The 15,800-nt window shown below is 37.7% G+C and overlaps 3 protein-coding genes across 7 annotated transcripts in view; 1 reads left to right on the forward strand and 2 right to left on the reverse strand.

The window, feature by feature from the left end:
- Nucleotides 1–15,800, reverse strand: part of LOC144428081 (dynein axonemal heavy chain 5-like) — an 88,589-nt gene that overhangs the window by 51,744 nt on the left and 21,045 nt on the right. The gene's annotated exons all lie outside the window — the stretch shown is intronic.
- Nucleotides 1–15,800, reverse strand: part of LOC144428080 (dynein axonemal heavy chain 5-like) — an 84,108-nt gene that overhangs the window by 48,516 nt on the left and 19,792 nt on the right. The gene's annotated exons all lie outside the window — the stretch shown is intronic.
- On the forward strand, nt 5,725–10,679 carry LOC144428201 (uncharacterized). Its single transcript, XM_078117097.1, has one exon. The coding sequence runs from the start codon at nt 6,306–6,308 to the stop codon at nt 10,677–10,679; it is 4,374 nt and encodes a 1,457-aa protein (XP_077973223.1). The 5' UTR covers nt 5,725–6,305.

The raw sequence follows: 15,800 nt of genomic DNA on the forward strand, positions 1-15,800 counted from the left end.
CAGCTCGAATAAGATTCCAAAGTCTTACAAAACAACTTAAAACAAACAAAACAACGATTTTTACGGAAACAAAACATATGAAGATAACGAAATTTTCAATTTGTATGTGTGGTGTGGATGCTATATATGCAGTGTGTATTTTGTACGTAAATGTACTCAACAAAGTTCCCGTAGGCCAGGGGTGGGCAACCTTTTTCGGCTCGCGTGCCAAAATCGGCTAAATTTAACAACAAAATTCTTCCGCGTGCCCACCAAAATTAGAAACAATGCTTTGCTACTTCCAAAGCAAAAATACATAATAATAAACCTTTCAAACATGTAGGCCTACAGACGGATTCACTATTCGGATATATTATCAGTCCGACAAATAGATTTGATTACTTTTCTTATTCTATCTCAGTGAGACTTCTGCTGCTGCTTTACCGCTGATAGAGATTTTACATTGGGTTTATATTTTGTAACTTTCAAAGAAATATACGAAGTTTATTCCAAGTGTAATGCATTTCAGATAAAGCTGTTCGCAGCAATATGTGCTTCCGAACGTGCCCATTACTTGTTTTGCACTGTCGCATAGATCAACTGTGGCGCAGTCCTGGGTCTCGGCTCGAATTTTTCGTCGAAGCACATTAGAATGTTCAGTCCTCGTCGCGAGCTATCCTGCGTTTTTCAAACATTTTTGAATTTTAAAGATCACAATTAACTCGAACGACATGCAACTGACGCTACATATTTCAAAACAAGCGTCATACAGCAGAACTTGTTACCACATAAATCCGCGTACATACGATAATAAATTTGGGATCAATTTTTGTTTTATTTAATAAATGTCGGGTTGTTCGAGGGCCGCAACAAATTAGCTCGCGGGCCGCATTTGACCCTCAGTTTACCGACCCCTGTTGTAGAATAGTGCATTGCAAAGTTTTCAAGTTTTAAAAAAATTCTCGGGAATGGCATCCCAATCATGTAATAGTTCGTTTTCTGCACTTCTCTCTTGTATTCCCTTTCCTAATAGCTTATATTTCTTTCGAAATCAAGTTATAACAGTAAGTTAGCAAGTAACTCTAACCAACATGAGCTGCACCACTTCATAAATCAATCAGGAATATATATTACGTAACAATGTAGCCCTAACGTTGTGTTAATTCCGACAAAATTCGTCGAGAGCTCAGTTGCTACGCCATGATATATATATTTCTTTGAAGCCATGAAAAGACAAAAAGAACTTAAATAAATAACAGATTGTTAACAAACGAAATGAATAAACGAACACCGAGTTTTATCAGATAATTCAGTCTCGAAACTTTTTATCTGAAATAAGACGATCTCGTTTCTGAGGCCTCGCTCGCATGCCGAATAAATGGGCTCGCGTGCCAAGTTTGGCACGCGTGCCAAAGGTTGCCCACCCCTGAAGTAGGCAGAACTCCAATCTCCAATTTAAGTCATACGTTCAAGCTTCCACAAAAACGTAGTTGCTTCTGCAATGGTTTACATTTTTCAAGTTTTTTTTTGTCCAATGACGTAAAAAAAGAAGATTTTCACTAGAATCAAGTTTATGTTTCAATTGTTTCGAACTTGGTCAGTTTGCTTTTTGGTGTATATTTCCTAACATGTGTCGCGCTTGTTCGGGTAAGCAGCATTCAGTGATCCATGGCCTGAGGATCTTTACAAGAAGATCAAATGCTAACAATCATCGCAATGCCTCTACTCGTACAAACAGCGTTGCCAATGCAAATGTTTCAAACGTGGTGTCCAGTTTGAGCTTTTGCCAGTTGTAGTGAAGGATCCATTGGGCTTTTCTGAAGTTATCGCTGTGGTAGACTCTGCTACTCAAATCTCAATTATATATACATCATGAATCGAAACGAAAACTTGGTCTAATAAATATAAACCATACCCGTGTTAGCACTGACACTTTATGAAACAAAGGCGTTTCGCAAGATACAGAAGTAGTAATATTATCGGTGAAATCTGGTTACGACGAATATTGGCGTTGAACAACGTGTTTGTGATCGAGTCACGCATACCACATTCAGCTAGAATGCTTAAAAAAGATCAATATATGCATTACTTACACGATATTCCGTTGGCCAATATTGAAGCGAATCAAGCTGTGATTTTAATCGCGTCGGATAATTCCATAGCGCACTTCCAGCATTTTGCTTGGAGTGGGTCGACAACATGAACCAATAGGAATTGTAACTCGTCTTGGTTGGACTTGGTCGAAAATTTGCGTACAAGTTTTGACAATAAGACAATTTTCAATTTTGATGCATTGTGGTTTACGTGACCATTTAACCATGCTACAAGAACAAATCGGGAAAAGCTGGTTCAGTGAATCTGTAGGCACGGCGTACGATTTGTCGCTCAGTGAGTCGTCTAAAGATGGACGAGAATATATATTTTCACGAACAGTAAAATTAAATTATTTTACCGTCCTGATGAATTTGATTTTATGGGGAGGAATGAGAATCACGAAAACTAAAACGAACACGCAGCTCGTATAAAAAGTCTTACGAAACAACCTGAAAAAACAACGATTTTATAAAAAATCGCATCGAAGTGATTTTTTGGAAAGACCGACAGCTATAAACGTCAATATGATAGTCATGCTTCATATACTCGATTTTTCGAAAATGATATTAATTCTGCAATTTTTAACTGTTAAAATAATTGTTTTTGTTGAAAACAGCCATGTGCGTACAAATTATTGTTCCGTTCTTTCGGAGATGTTGATTCATCATATGTGGCGAATTTTTGTTGCATAACGGGAGTTACGTACGACAGCGGAAATAAATTTCCTAGTAGCGCAATATCGATATGGACTTTTAAGTTGATTTACTTACTTTGAATGGGTTTCGAATTCTAAATCAGATTCCACGTGAGATATACGTTCATCGTGTCGCCACAAGTATTGATTTAGATATCGAGAGACTTACTGCGAAAAGTGCTTGAGCTTGAACTGTGGGAGGGGAAAGGGATTGCTTCATACTTGAACACCAGGGGTTCACAGGTTTTGTTGCAAATAGAAAAGCCCTACTGTTGTAAGTTCAATATCTGATGCTTGATATGAAGAATTCAACAATAAGAGACTGAAGTCTTGATCAAAGTGGAGTAATTCTATAATTTTTCGAAATATTTCAATTCCTCGTCAATTCAAAGATGTTGAATGTAAATATTCCCTGTACAAATTTGGAATATTCTGTCAAATATAATTGAAGCATTCCAAGAAAATTGCCAGAATCGTTCTACTTGAAGCTGATTCCGCGCAAAATCCAACTGATTAATGCACTAGATGAATGGATATTCCTAAGTTTTTATAGAATTCTGACAGATGGCTAGTTGAGTTCGCGAATTTGACAAATTTTTCTAGGTTCTCTAATCCAGAGGTCCAAATTAATTTGCAGTCGTCTATAAATCTCAAATAAGTTAAGGGTTTGAATGGTGATTTTTCTATTATTTCCTTTTCTAGTATTGCCATGAAACAGCAAGCGTATTTGGGTGCCATCTTCGTTCCCATGGCCGTTCCTTGAATCTGTATGTAGTTGCGGCCATTGAATTCGAAGTTATTATTGGTTAGCACGCACTCGGCTGCCTTAATGGTCCAGTGAATCACATCCGGGTCTGTCTTATTAATTTGTAACATCTTTTGTAGGGCCGAAATTCCTTCTGCGTGGGGTATGTTGGTATACAGTGATACGACGTCCATTGTCACTAGGAGGGATCCTGTTGGGATGTGTCCAATAGTTTGAATTTTGTTTAGAAAATCCGTGGTGTCTTTTATATAGGATGGTATAAATTTGGTAGCCATGAGGGGAGTTAGTTTGTAGTCCACAAATGCGGAGAGCTTTTCTGTGGCGGAGCCATTACCGGATATTATAGGCCTTGATGGAGGGTTTTGTTTGTGGACTTTGGGTTGTAGTCTTAATCTTCCTGGTTTCGGGTCTTTTGGTAGTATTGCTCGGTATAATTTTTCATCTATAATTTTGGCATCCCACATGTCCTTGCATATTTTGACGAAGATGGCACCCAAATACGCTTGCTGTTTCATGGCAATACTAGAAAAGGAAATAATAGAAAAATCACCATTCAAACCCTTAACTTATTTGAGATTTATAGACGACTGCAAATTAATTTGGACCTCTGGATTAGAAAACCTAGAAAAATTTGTCAAATTCGCGAACTCATACCACCCATCAATCAAGTTTACATTTGAACATTCCCAAACCAAATTACCGTTCTTAGACACAATGGTCCACTTAATTGATAATAGACTAGAAACGGAACTCTACTCCAAACCAACAGACACTCACCAATATCTATTACCGTCATCCTGCCACCCAAGACATGTACACCGGAATATACCCCATGGATTAGCAATAAGAATTAGAAGAATATGTTCAACTACCGAATTTTTCAACAAACACAGTGACATCCTCAAGCAGCATCTAAAAAAGAGGAATTACCCCGAGCACTTGTTAAAAAAGGCATAGAGCGAGCAAGAAATACGATACTGAAACCAAAAAAGCCGACAAAACGAAAAGAAGAGACACCTCTGGTCACGACGTACCACCCACTTCTCCCACCAATCAGAAAAATATTTCAAAAGTACCAATACATCCTACACCGCGACGCCCGACTTCAGAAAATATTCCCCAACCCCCCCATTATAGGCTACAGAAAATGTCCAACACTAAGGGATTTATTAGTACGATCAAAATTGAAAGTAGAGTACAAAGAAACCGACAAAAAAGGATTTGAAAAATGCAACAGAAAAGGATGCACGACCTGTCAACATTCATCCGAAATCTCAATATTCAGAAGTACATCGACCGGAAAACAGTTTCAAATTTTCAAACGAATCAACTGCAACACAAAAAATGTCATATACCTAATCACCTGCAAAAAATGCCAACAACAGTACATAGGAGAAACCGGAAGAAAATTAAAGTCTCGTACGTCAGACCACCTTAGGGATATTCGAAAAGGGACTCCAACACCAGTTGCCAACCACTTCAACAGGGAAGGGCACAATATAGACGATTTTAATATCCTGGGCATTGACTCACTAACCCACGACGAACTTTACAGGAAAAACAAAGAGCATTTTTGGATTAACAAAATGAAGACTCGACAACCACATGGAATCAATAGAAATGATTAAAACTCAAACGGAGAGGGACTTCAACGCTACTTTCAAAAAAACAGCAACAATACAAACAAACATGGTTCAAAAGCAAACAAAGGAAACCACACAAATAGACGAACTTCAACCCAACCACATCAGTTAGACCGACAGTTCGGAGTTGATATGGATTAAATTACCATAGCATCTAAATCAGTTATAGAAAACCTAATTTTAAAATAAATTAAATTCTTGTGATCTTTATATTTACAGTTATATCTTGTATTGTTTGAAGAAGTTAGACCATGATCTAACGAAAGCTCACAAATAAACTTACTATTTCGTTGAAAGAGATCATGTTATTTTTACTTATCACTTTAATACTATCTCGTTCAAGCATCCTTGTGGTGAGTACCACATACGGATCCGAAGTAGAAAGTAAACAAGGAGAAAGGACCTGCAGTTCAATACACAATATCCAAGTTCCCTTAGTATATACATACCTAATGTTACTGCAGCGGTTTGCAGCAGTGTCTTTAATGATTGACAGGCGAGATTGTATGACGTCATAGTTAGAATGTTTCGTTTAGTTAGAATGTTCTGGAAATCATGTCATTTTCTGTCTCTGGCCTGTAACACGAGTTAGTGCTGTCCCTGTATAGTTCAGACGTGTATGGCTGTATTAATATTATTCTAGTGTCAGATTTTGTTGTTTGAATCTGCATGTATAAATATGAGCTTAGGATATGTACCGGTACTGGTATTGAGTTCAGTTGCATATTGTTTTGACGAAAAGGTAATTGATTGTTATGTTCTTGTTTACACAGTTTGTTATAATAATCTGCCAGAGAAGCACCGAATTCAATGTCAGTTACCGCAGTTTCAACATTATAATTATCAATTAGCATTTAACCGGAACACAATATTTCATGTTTGATGACATTACTGCATTATTTCTGGACTTTGTCCTGTGGAAGCTGGATTTTCATGCTAGTAAAATATTGAAACACGAGTCAAGCTGCATTGAATTGTTATTAGATTCGTCTGCTAGCATTCCATCAACAGACTAAGGAAGGGATCGAATGCCTGCAGCCACAGTAACTGACAATAGGTCTGCTGAACTGTCAGATTCGAGTCATCAGGAATATTTACAGAATTAACAACAATAACAGTCAACAGAATAATGGCAAGTCAAGACAACCGAGAAGAAGGAATATCAAAGTTCACACCAACAGCTGACAATCCAAATTATGTCAATTCTGATGTCAATTCCGAGTTGCTTGCATCTTCGAGTGGTATGTCAAAAGAAATAGAAGAAACAATGAGCGATATACCCAATGTGGATTTAAGGTGCCTTTCCAAACAAGTTCAGCATTTAACTGATGAGATGAAAGGTGAAGATGATGCACTTTCAATTGCTGGTTCTGCTTGCTCTAATTGCAGTCACAAAACAGAAAAAAGTTCAATTTCTCAACAAAGCAACTCCAGCCTTGTTTCACTTAGACTGAAATATAAAACAAATCTTGCTGACCTGAAAGTAAAGCAAAAGTATCAGCAAGAGGAGGATAGACTAATGAAGGAGTTCCAGTCATCAATGAGCAATCTTAAGCTTCGAAGAGAAATTGAAATAAATGAAGCCTGCCTATCTGTTCTTGATGAAGAAGAAGTGAAACTTCAACTGGAAAGTAATGAGCTCTCGGCTATAGCCAGTCAGGACTCTGGTAAGGTTCCAGAGTCGTCAAGTTGCCATGGAGAGCCATTGCTATTACAACTGGAAGGTACCAAGCAGTTGAAATTAACCAATCAAAATTTAGGTGAGACATCTAAGTTGCCAATATGCCATGGAGAGCCATCTCTATCACAATTAGAGAGTACCAAGTCTTTGAAATTAACCGAACGGAAATTAGATGGGGCTTCCAAGTTGCCAATATGTCACCAAGAGCCATCTTTACCAACATCAGCTAGTTATGTTTATTCTGTTTCTGGTTCAACAAGACATTTGCAAACACCATCAACCATAATTTGCTCATCACATCCACAATTTGTAAATTCTGTCGTGCAGCACCTTCCAATCGACGGTCAATGTTACACACAAAATGCCATGCAAAGTGTTCCATTTTCATATGGGTATGCACCAATGAGCAATTTAACATCTCCACAAAGCCTGTATTCTACTGTGAGACAAGGTGATAACTTGCTAAGCCAGCTCAATGGTCATGACATTGTCAACAATCACCCCTTTTCCAGTGGAATTAAGACAACATGTGATAGATCAGCAGATAGAGGAGGAGCTCAATATAGACTTCCAGAAATTAAAATTGAAGTATTCACTGGGGAAATTATTAAATATCCATCATGGGAGACTGCATTCAATGGTTTAGTTGATAACAAAGCGGCATGTGTAGAACAAAAGTTGAATTTGCTCAACCAATATTTGAGCGGTGAGCCGAAGGAACTTGTGCAAGGTTATTTGTTACTTCAGACCGAAGATGCATATGTAATGGCAAAGGAGGAGCTGAAGCGAAGGTATGGGAATTCAAATTTGATAAGTAAAGCGTTTGCTACTAAATTGAAAGAATGGCCCAATATAGCACCACATGACCCAATTAGCATAAGAAGGTTTTCTGACTTCCTAAATCAACTTCTGGCTGCAAAAAGGCGGTTTCAGTGTTTGGGTATTCTGGATTACTCCCAAGAAAATACGAATATTGTGGCAAAGTTGCCATATGACGTTATAAACTTGTGGAGAATTGAAGTTAGAAAGTATAAACAAGAAAAGAAAAATGAAAATGCTTATCCATCTTTTGATGTTCTTGTAAGATTTGTGTACGATCAAGCAGAGAATGCCAACATTCCAGAATTGAGTGATCTCAAAAAAGAATCTAGAGCATCATATCACAAAGTCGATATGTCAAACAGAAGATCCAAGGTTGTGGTGCTATCCACTTCAACAAAAGAAGAGTGTAAATCACAATGTAAATTTTGTAATAAGGATCATTTTCTCCAAGATTGTGAGAAGTTCATTAGTTTATCAAGGATGGACAAGAAACGATTCATTCTAAGCAACAAACTTTGTTTTGCGTGTGGCTCAGGAAGCGGTCATTTTGCACGAAATTGTAAAGATAAGGCGAAGTGCAAAATATGCCAGAAAACTCATATGACTTGTTTTCATCAAGCAGAAAAACAAAAGACGTCAGAGCAGACCACATCTTTATGCACTACGACCAGTAACAAGATTGACCAATTGCATGACATCGAATGTGACTTATCTATGATACTTCCAGTGTGGATCAGAGATAAAGGTGATCATAGTAAGGAAGTTTTGTCTTATTGCATTCTAGATGAGCAATCTAATACAGGCTTCATCAGTCATCAGGTCCAGGAAGAACTTGGTGTCAAGGGACACGAAACCAGCATAACTCTATCAACAATGTTCAAAAGCAATGTGGCCATTGCAACTAGAAAAGTATCATGTTTGGAAGTGCTCAGCTATGATCGTAAAGTGTGTATAGGATTGCCACCGGTGTACACTCGAGAAGAAATTCCAATTAGACGATCACAAATACCCACACCAGATAAGGCAAGGGCATGGCCTCATTTAGAAAAAATTGCTGATTTAATTCCACCATATCATCCAATCGTTCCAGTTGGATTATTGCTTGGGAACAACATTCCTAGTGTACTGAGACCTAGAGAAATAATTGCTGGCCATGATGACCAGCCATATGCTCAAAGGTCAATTCTGGGCTGGGGAATTGTTGGAGCAGTGCGGAGGTCGTCACTCAAACCAGCTGTTTCTCATCTGATTGATACCGATGTAAGCAACCATGATGTAGATATTTATTCTGAAGTAACATGCAGATTTGCTTTATTGACAAAGACAAAAGAAATTATTGAGCCTCACCATCTACAGCGAATGCCGGAGCTAGAATTCACAGAGCGTGAAAATAAATACAGCGAGCTTCCCATTGATGACTCTCGATTTTTGAAAATTTCATCAGAAAATATAGTCAGAACCAATGATGGTCATTTCGAAATGCCTCTGCCTTTAAAGTCTAGGGAAGTTTCATTACCAAATAATAGATCACTAGCATTGCGTAGACTGCTCCAACTTAAAAGGAGACTACTGAAAGACGAAAGATTTAAAAATGACTACCTTTTGCAGGGTCCGAATTTAATGTCAAATTTGGTTGGAATTTTGTGGAGATTCAGGCAAGATTCTATTGCAGTAGTAAGCGATATTAAGTCCATGTTCCACCAGTTTTATGTAAAAGAAGAAGACAGAAATCTCCTACTGTTCTTATGGTGGGAAGATAGCAACTTTAACAGAAGTATCGTAGAATTTCGAATGAAAAGTCATCCATTTGGAGCAGCCAGCAGTCCAGGTTGTGCAAACTTTGGTTTAAAACGATGTGCTGATGAAGGAGAAGCCGAATACGGAGAAGCGGCAGCTAACTATATTCGACAGGATTTCTATATGGATGATGGGTTGAAGTCTGTGGCTACAGTTGAAGAAGCAGTTGATTTAATTCAACAGAGTCGAGCACTCTGTGCCAGTGCTGGCCTCAAATTGCGTAAATTCATATCTAATAACCGTGAAGTGCTTGAATCCATACCAGAAGATGAAAGAGCTAAGGATATTAAAACTCTGGACGTCACAGTTGATCCTCTACCAATTGAAAGAACTTTGGGTATTGTCTGGTGTATTGAATCTGACGATTTTCAGTTCAAAATAGAAATACAGGATCTTCCGTTTACTAGAAGAAACATCCTCTCTTCGGTGAGCTCTATTTTTGATCTTGCGGGATTTTTAGCACCAGTTGTTTTAAGAGGAAAAATGATTTTACAAGAACTCTGCAAAGAAAAATATGACTGGGATGACCCAGTGCCTAATTATTTGCGAAGTAAGTGGGAAAATTGGCGCAATGAAATTCTAGAATTGGAGCGACTGAAGATTCCTCGCTGTTATAAACCTGAAGACTTTGGCCGTATCAGCTCTGTTGAACTTCATAGTTTCTCGGATGCCAGTGAAATTGGTTATGGCCAGTGTACTTATTTGAGACTGACTAATGAGCGGGGTGAGATTCATTGCAGTTTTGTTATGGGAAAGGCTCGTGTAGCCCCGTTGAAGCAAATCACAATACCAAGAATGGAGCTGACTGCAGCTGTGATCTCAGCAAAAATGAGTGACCTAATTGTTCGGGAGCTCGAGTATAAGGACATCAGTGTTTTTCATTGGGTGGATAGCAAGGTAGTTCTCGGCTACATAAATAATGACGCAAAAAGATTTCATGTGTTCGTAGCTAACCGTGTGCAACAGATACACGATTTGAGTAAATCTGATACATGGTTTTACATCGATTCATCTGCGAATCCTAGTGATGACGCCTCAAGAGGCATAAGTGCAAGAGAACTTCTTTATGATTCTCGCTGGCTAAGAGGACCAGAATTTCTTTGGCAACAAGATCAGAGTTGGAAAAGCTCATTATATAAAGCTGATGAGGAAACTGAAAATTGTTTGATAGAGGAAACGATAAATCGGCAAACTAGTTATTGAGAGTTGGTTCCGCAAGTGTAATTTTCTTTAGATTTTGTAAGGAATCTATGTGTAAATAGTGCTGTTTCTTTCTTAATGTTACTCTGTTCAATTTTATGTGTTCATTGAGTTAGGTTTAGAGTCGATTTGTATAATTGCAAAACATAGTAGGTAGTTATTGTTTTGCAGGAGAGCCATGTTACTGCAGCGGTTTGCAGCAGTGTCTTTAATGATTGACAGGCGAGATTGTATGACGTCATAGTTAGAATGTTTCGTTTAGTTAGAATGTTCTGGAAATCATGTCATTTTCTGTCTCTGGCCTGTAACACGAGTTAGTGCTGTCCCTGTATAGTTCAGACGTGTATGGCTGTATTAATATTATTCTAGTGTCAGATTTTGTTGTTTGAATCTGCATGTATAAATATGAGCTTAGGATATGTACCGGTACTGGTATTGAGTTCAGTTGCATATTGTTTTGACGAAAAGGTAATTGATTGTTATGTTCTTGTTTACACAGTTTGTTATAATAATCTGCCAGAGAAGCACCGAATTCAATGTCAGTTACCGCAGTTTCAACATTATAATTATCAATTAGCATTTAACCGGAACACAATATTTCATGTTTGATGACATTACTGCATTATTTCTGGACTTTGTCCTGTGGAAGCTGGATTTTCATGCTAGTAAAATATTGAAACACGAGTCAAGCTGCATTGAATTGTTATTAGATTCGTCTGCTAGCATTCCATCAACAGACTAAGGAAGGGATCGAATGCCTGCAGCCACACCTAATGTTTTGACTCTACAAGTAACACAATCAAACGAAATATGCCTTGGAGTAAATAAAATCCAAGTTTTATGAATAAAATATTGAAGCAGTAGTTACTGCGCTAAGTTGACTGTAATACTGCCCTACATTATATTTGTATTAGACTTGAGAACATCAATTCTTACAAGAATTTGTAAACTCACAAATTGTGATTTCCAACAGATACATAGCGAGTACTACCAACAATACAGAACCTGTAAACACTGATTCACACTGAATACTGCGCTAGACTGAGACAAGACATCCAACCATTGCGCTTCTAATTTACCAATTATCATAATTAATCAACAAACTCACAACATACCATTGTGTAATGCGTCAGACGCGTCCTCGTAGTGTACGTAAAAACGTCAAATTTGCCCTGGCCAACTTTCGGGTGGAACAGTAATAACCTTTGATGATTTAGGAATGTATGTTAGTATGAATTTCAAGATAGCGGTTAACTGATTATGATTAGGCATTGCTTTTACCGAGCTTTATAGGGTAGATCAGGGTGAGCAACTGATTATGATTAGGCATTGCTTTTACCGGGCTTTATAGGGTAGATCAGGGTGGTTCACACCGCGGCCCGAGAACACATTCCTTGCGCCCCGCAGAACAATTTTAGCGTGTACTAAACCATTGGTAGATATGTGTATTTATTGGCAGAATATTTTTGAGTTATTTTTAAGTTGTTTTGTAAGACTTTTGAATTTTATTCGAGCTGCGTGTTCGTTTAGTAACTTTTCGCAATTCCCATTCATCTCCATAAAACCAAATTCATCAGGACAGTAAAATAATTTAATTTTACTGTTCGTGGAAAATAATATATTAAATATATTATTAAACGACTCGCTACACGGTAAATTGAACGACGTGACTATAATGGTCACATAAACCACAATGCATGAAATCTGAAATTGTCTTATTGTCAATACTTGTACGCAAATTTCCGATCAAGTCCAACCATGAGGAATTTCAATTCATATTGGTTCATGTTGCGATGCGATGGGTGCGCTAAGGGATTTTATGCCGCGATTAAAATCATAGCTTGATTCGCTTCAATATCGGCCAACGGAATATCCTGCAAGTGAGGCGAGGCATATATTGATCTCTTTTAAACATTCTAGCTGAATGTTGTATGCGTGACTCCATCGCAAACACGTTGTTTAATGCCAATATTCTTCATAACCAGATTCCACCTACATAAAGTATTCAGAAAAGCCCACAGACCTTTTACTACAACTGGCAAAGGCTGAAATTGGACACCACGTCTGAAACATTTGCATTGACAACGCTGTTTTACGAGTAGAGACAATGCGATGGTTGTTAGCATTTGATCTTCTTGTAAAGATCCTCAGGCCATGGATCACTGAATAATGCTTACCCGAACAAGCGCGACACATGTTATAAAATTTACACCAAAAGGCAAACTGTCCAAGTTCGAGACAATTGAAACATAAACTTAATTCTAGTGAAAATCTTCTTTTTACGTCATTGGACATGTACATTTAAAGAATGTAAACAATTGCAGAAGCAACTACGTTTTTGTGGATGCTTGAAAGTATGTCCTAAAATCGGATATTTGGCGGCTACTGAATTCCTGAATCTTTGCCACATTTACTCATTGCAACTACATAATTACTTATCATCGTACCTAGGCCGTCGACATGTCGTTTGCTACCCCGTCAAGGACGCGAATAGCCGAAGCATATGTGAACCGTCGTCGTCAAGACAGCTGTGTACATTAGCAAAAAATTTACCAGACTAGTTTGGTTCCAGGTGAACAATCCACGCGTCAACTGCTTCTTGGATTGAACGGTTAAAGTTAATTTTGTAGAAAGCTCGAAAGGATGCAAAAGTCTTCAATTGATACAGTATGACGTCGTTGCATTACTGTTGAATAACAGCAAATAGTTAAGCTATTTTATAAGTTGCAATATCTGCAGAAAACTGTAGGTATGTTTACAAAACATTGTAACACAAATACTCCCATCAGTCAGCCAGTCAGAAGTTCATTTTTCACCAAAATGAACATATAATTAATGCAAACAAAACTAGGAAAAAAACACAAAAAAGGAATTTCATGGTGGAGGGTGACGTGAATCGAGCAGCGATAGCGGAGATTAAGGTCTAACTTTGATATAGGTAGAATAGAAAGAAGTCCATGAAATACAAATGTTTCAAACCAGCACCTTCGTCGACCCAATTAAACAGCCCTACAGAACCCATGAAGTTCGATCGAACCCATGTTAAGAAACACTGCTAAAAAACCGAGAATGGTTAATAGATAATCTGAGCTACTCGCATTAGGCAAGGTAGTCATGGAAGCAATATAGCATAGAATCAACCGAGCACAGCGATAGCTGTTCCACGAACAGATGTTTTGAGCATGTGTTCAAATATTCAGTTATTCTAAATGAAATGAAATACTGTTACAAAATTTACAAAACAATCTAAGCAGAAAGCTAAACTTACATCACCTGTTTAATCCTTTGATTTCTGCCAATCTCCTCTTCTCTGAAGATATTTGAGTTGATTTTTATCCTCCATAATTTTCAAGTAATGTGGGTAAATGTGCGGACGTTGCCTGTATCGCTTTTTATCTGAATTAAAAGAACAAAATTTAAATGCTTTGTAATATCTATTATGACGTCATAAAATAGAATGAGGATGCATTTTAAAACTAATAAAAGCCTAGCCCTGAATAATAAAAAAGTTGATTGTTGTAAACTGCTTGTCTGACTTTGGTCAGACAAAAGGTTACAGAAATACATTTGTGTAAGCGTGCAGCAGGACTCTCGAATTGCTCATTAAAAAAGAACTGGCGTTTAGTTGCTGTGCTATTGTCACTTTTCCCAATCTTGAAATTGCAACATGCAGAAATAAATAATTTATCTCCTGGAAATATTGTAATAGAACCGATTCGCACAAAACTGATGATAGCTGTAAACTCGAAATAGGCAGTGGTATATTTATAACTGTTGCCCACAACTTCAAGAACATACAACTTACATTTGACTAAAGCAACATAACGCTGGTTTACTCATTAATTTCCCTGTAACCAACGGTTGTGACTTTTCCGGTTTCAAATCGACACCACTGAGAAGTAACTTGGTAAAAGCAGATAGAAAGATGTAGAGTATGCACAAATATTGCATTTGCTAGAGTCCTGAAGAATCGGCTAATACGAAAGGAAGATTTGAAGTTCACATAGCCAGTATTTGAGAAGTCACAGAAAGCTGAACTCACATTATTTATTATCCCCACATTTTGTTGCTATTATCATTCTCGTTGAAGGAATTTCTTGGAATCCACACGCGTCAAAAAATAAAGTCCACTCACATCACCGTGCGACGATCCGAAAGACTTGAATGCCCTTTTCTCCAAACTCAATTTTGATAAATAGATTAGAACCGTCTTTGCCACCTAATTTGTTCTTCGAGCACATGAATACAGAAGAGGAATACAGACATGTTCAGTGATTACATGATTTATTTTGTCATCGCTTGACAAACGAATATCTTCCCCAATTACAGTGCCGACTCAAGATTCAACGCAACTTTGAAGTTGGAGATCTTGTCACCCTGATGATCAAGGAGTGAAAAGTGAAGTGTACATATCCAATTCTACTTATATGCGCGACATAATGAAGCTCTGTCGCATTACACAATGGTATGTTGTGAGTTTGTTGATTAATTATGATAATTGGTAAATTAGAAGCGTAATGGTTGGATGTCTTGTCTCAGTCTAGCGCAGTATTCAGTGTGAATCAGTGTTTACAGGTTCTGTATTGTTGAATGCGGAGAAATAAGATTAGAAAAGCCGATACTCGCATTCACTGAATGCCTGTACAATTAGAATTTTTTACATTATAAAAAATAAGGAACGGGTAGATATGATTGACAATCTTCTAAATACATGGCATGTGGCACAAAGTAATAACATTTGATCCCAAACCAACGCTGTGATTTATATATATGAAGAAGTTATCACTTGTCTTAGTGGATGGGATGGAGCGAGATTCGAATCTAAATTTACATGCGTGTCGAATCCACAGATTTTCTGGAATCGTATTGAAAATCGATTTCTCTACATCTTTCACCGAGGCGATCATTTCCATCCTGGCATAGTCTTGACGTTTATAGATACAACATTGAAATTCCGCGATTTTACCAAACATCAAACTCGACATCGGGATTAGGAAAAAGGCCAATCCCAGTTGGAATAGTTTAAAACAAACAACGATTTAATAAATAATCGCGTCAAGGTGCTTTTTCAATTGCGGAAAAGACCGACAGCTATAAACGTCAATATAAAAGCCATGCTTCATA

Source organism: Styela clava, chromosome 10 (genome assembly GCF_964204865.1).
Source record: "Styela clava chromosome 10, kaStyClav1.hap1.2, whole genome shotgun sequence".
NCBI classification, from domain to species: Eukaryota; Metazoa; Chordata; class Ascidiacea; order Stolidobranchia; family Styelidae; genus Styela; species Styela clava.

Excerpts from the sequence above, each read along its gene's own strand:
- LOC144428201 (XM_078117097.1), top strand. The coding sequence starts at position 6,306 with ATGGCAAGTCAAGACAACCGAGAAGAAGGAATATCAAAGTTCACACCA.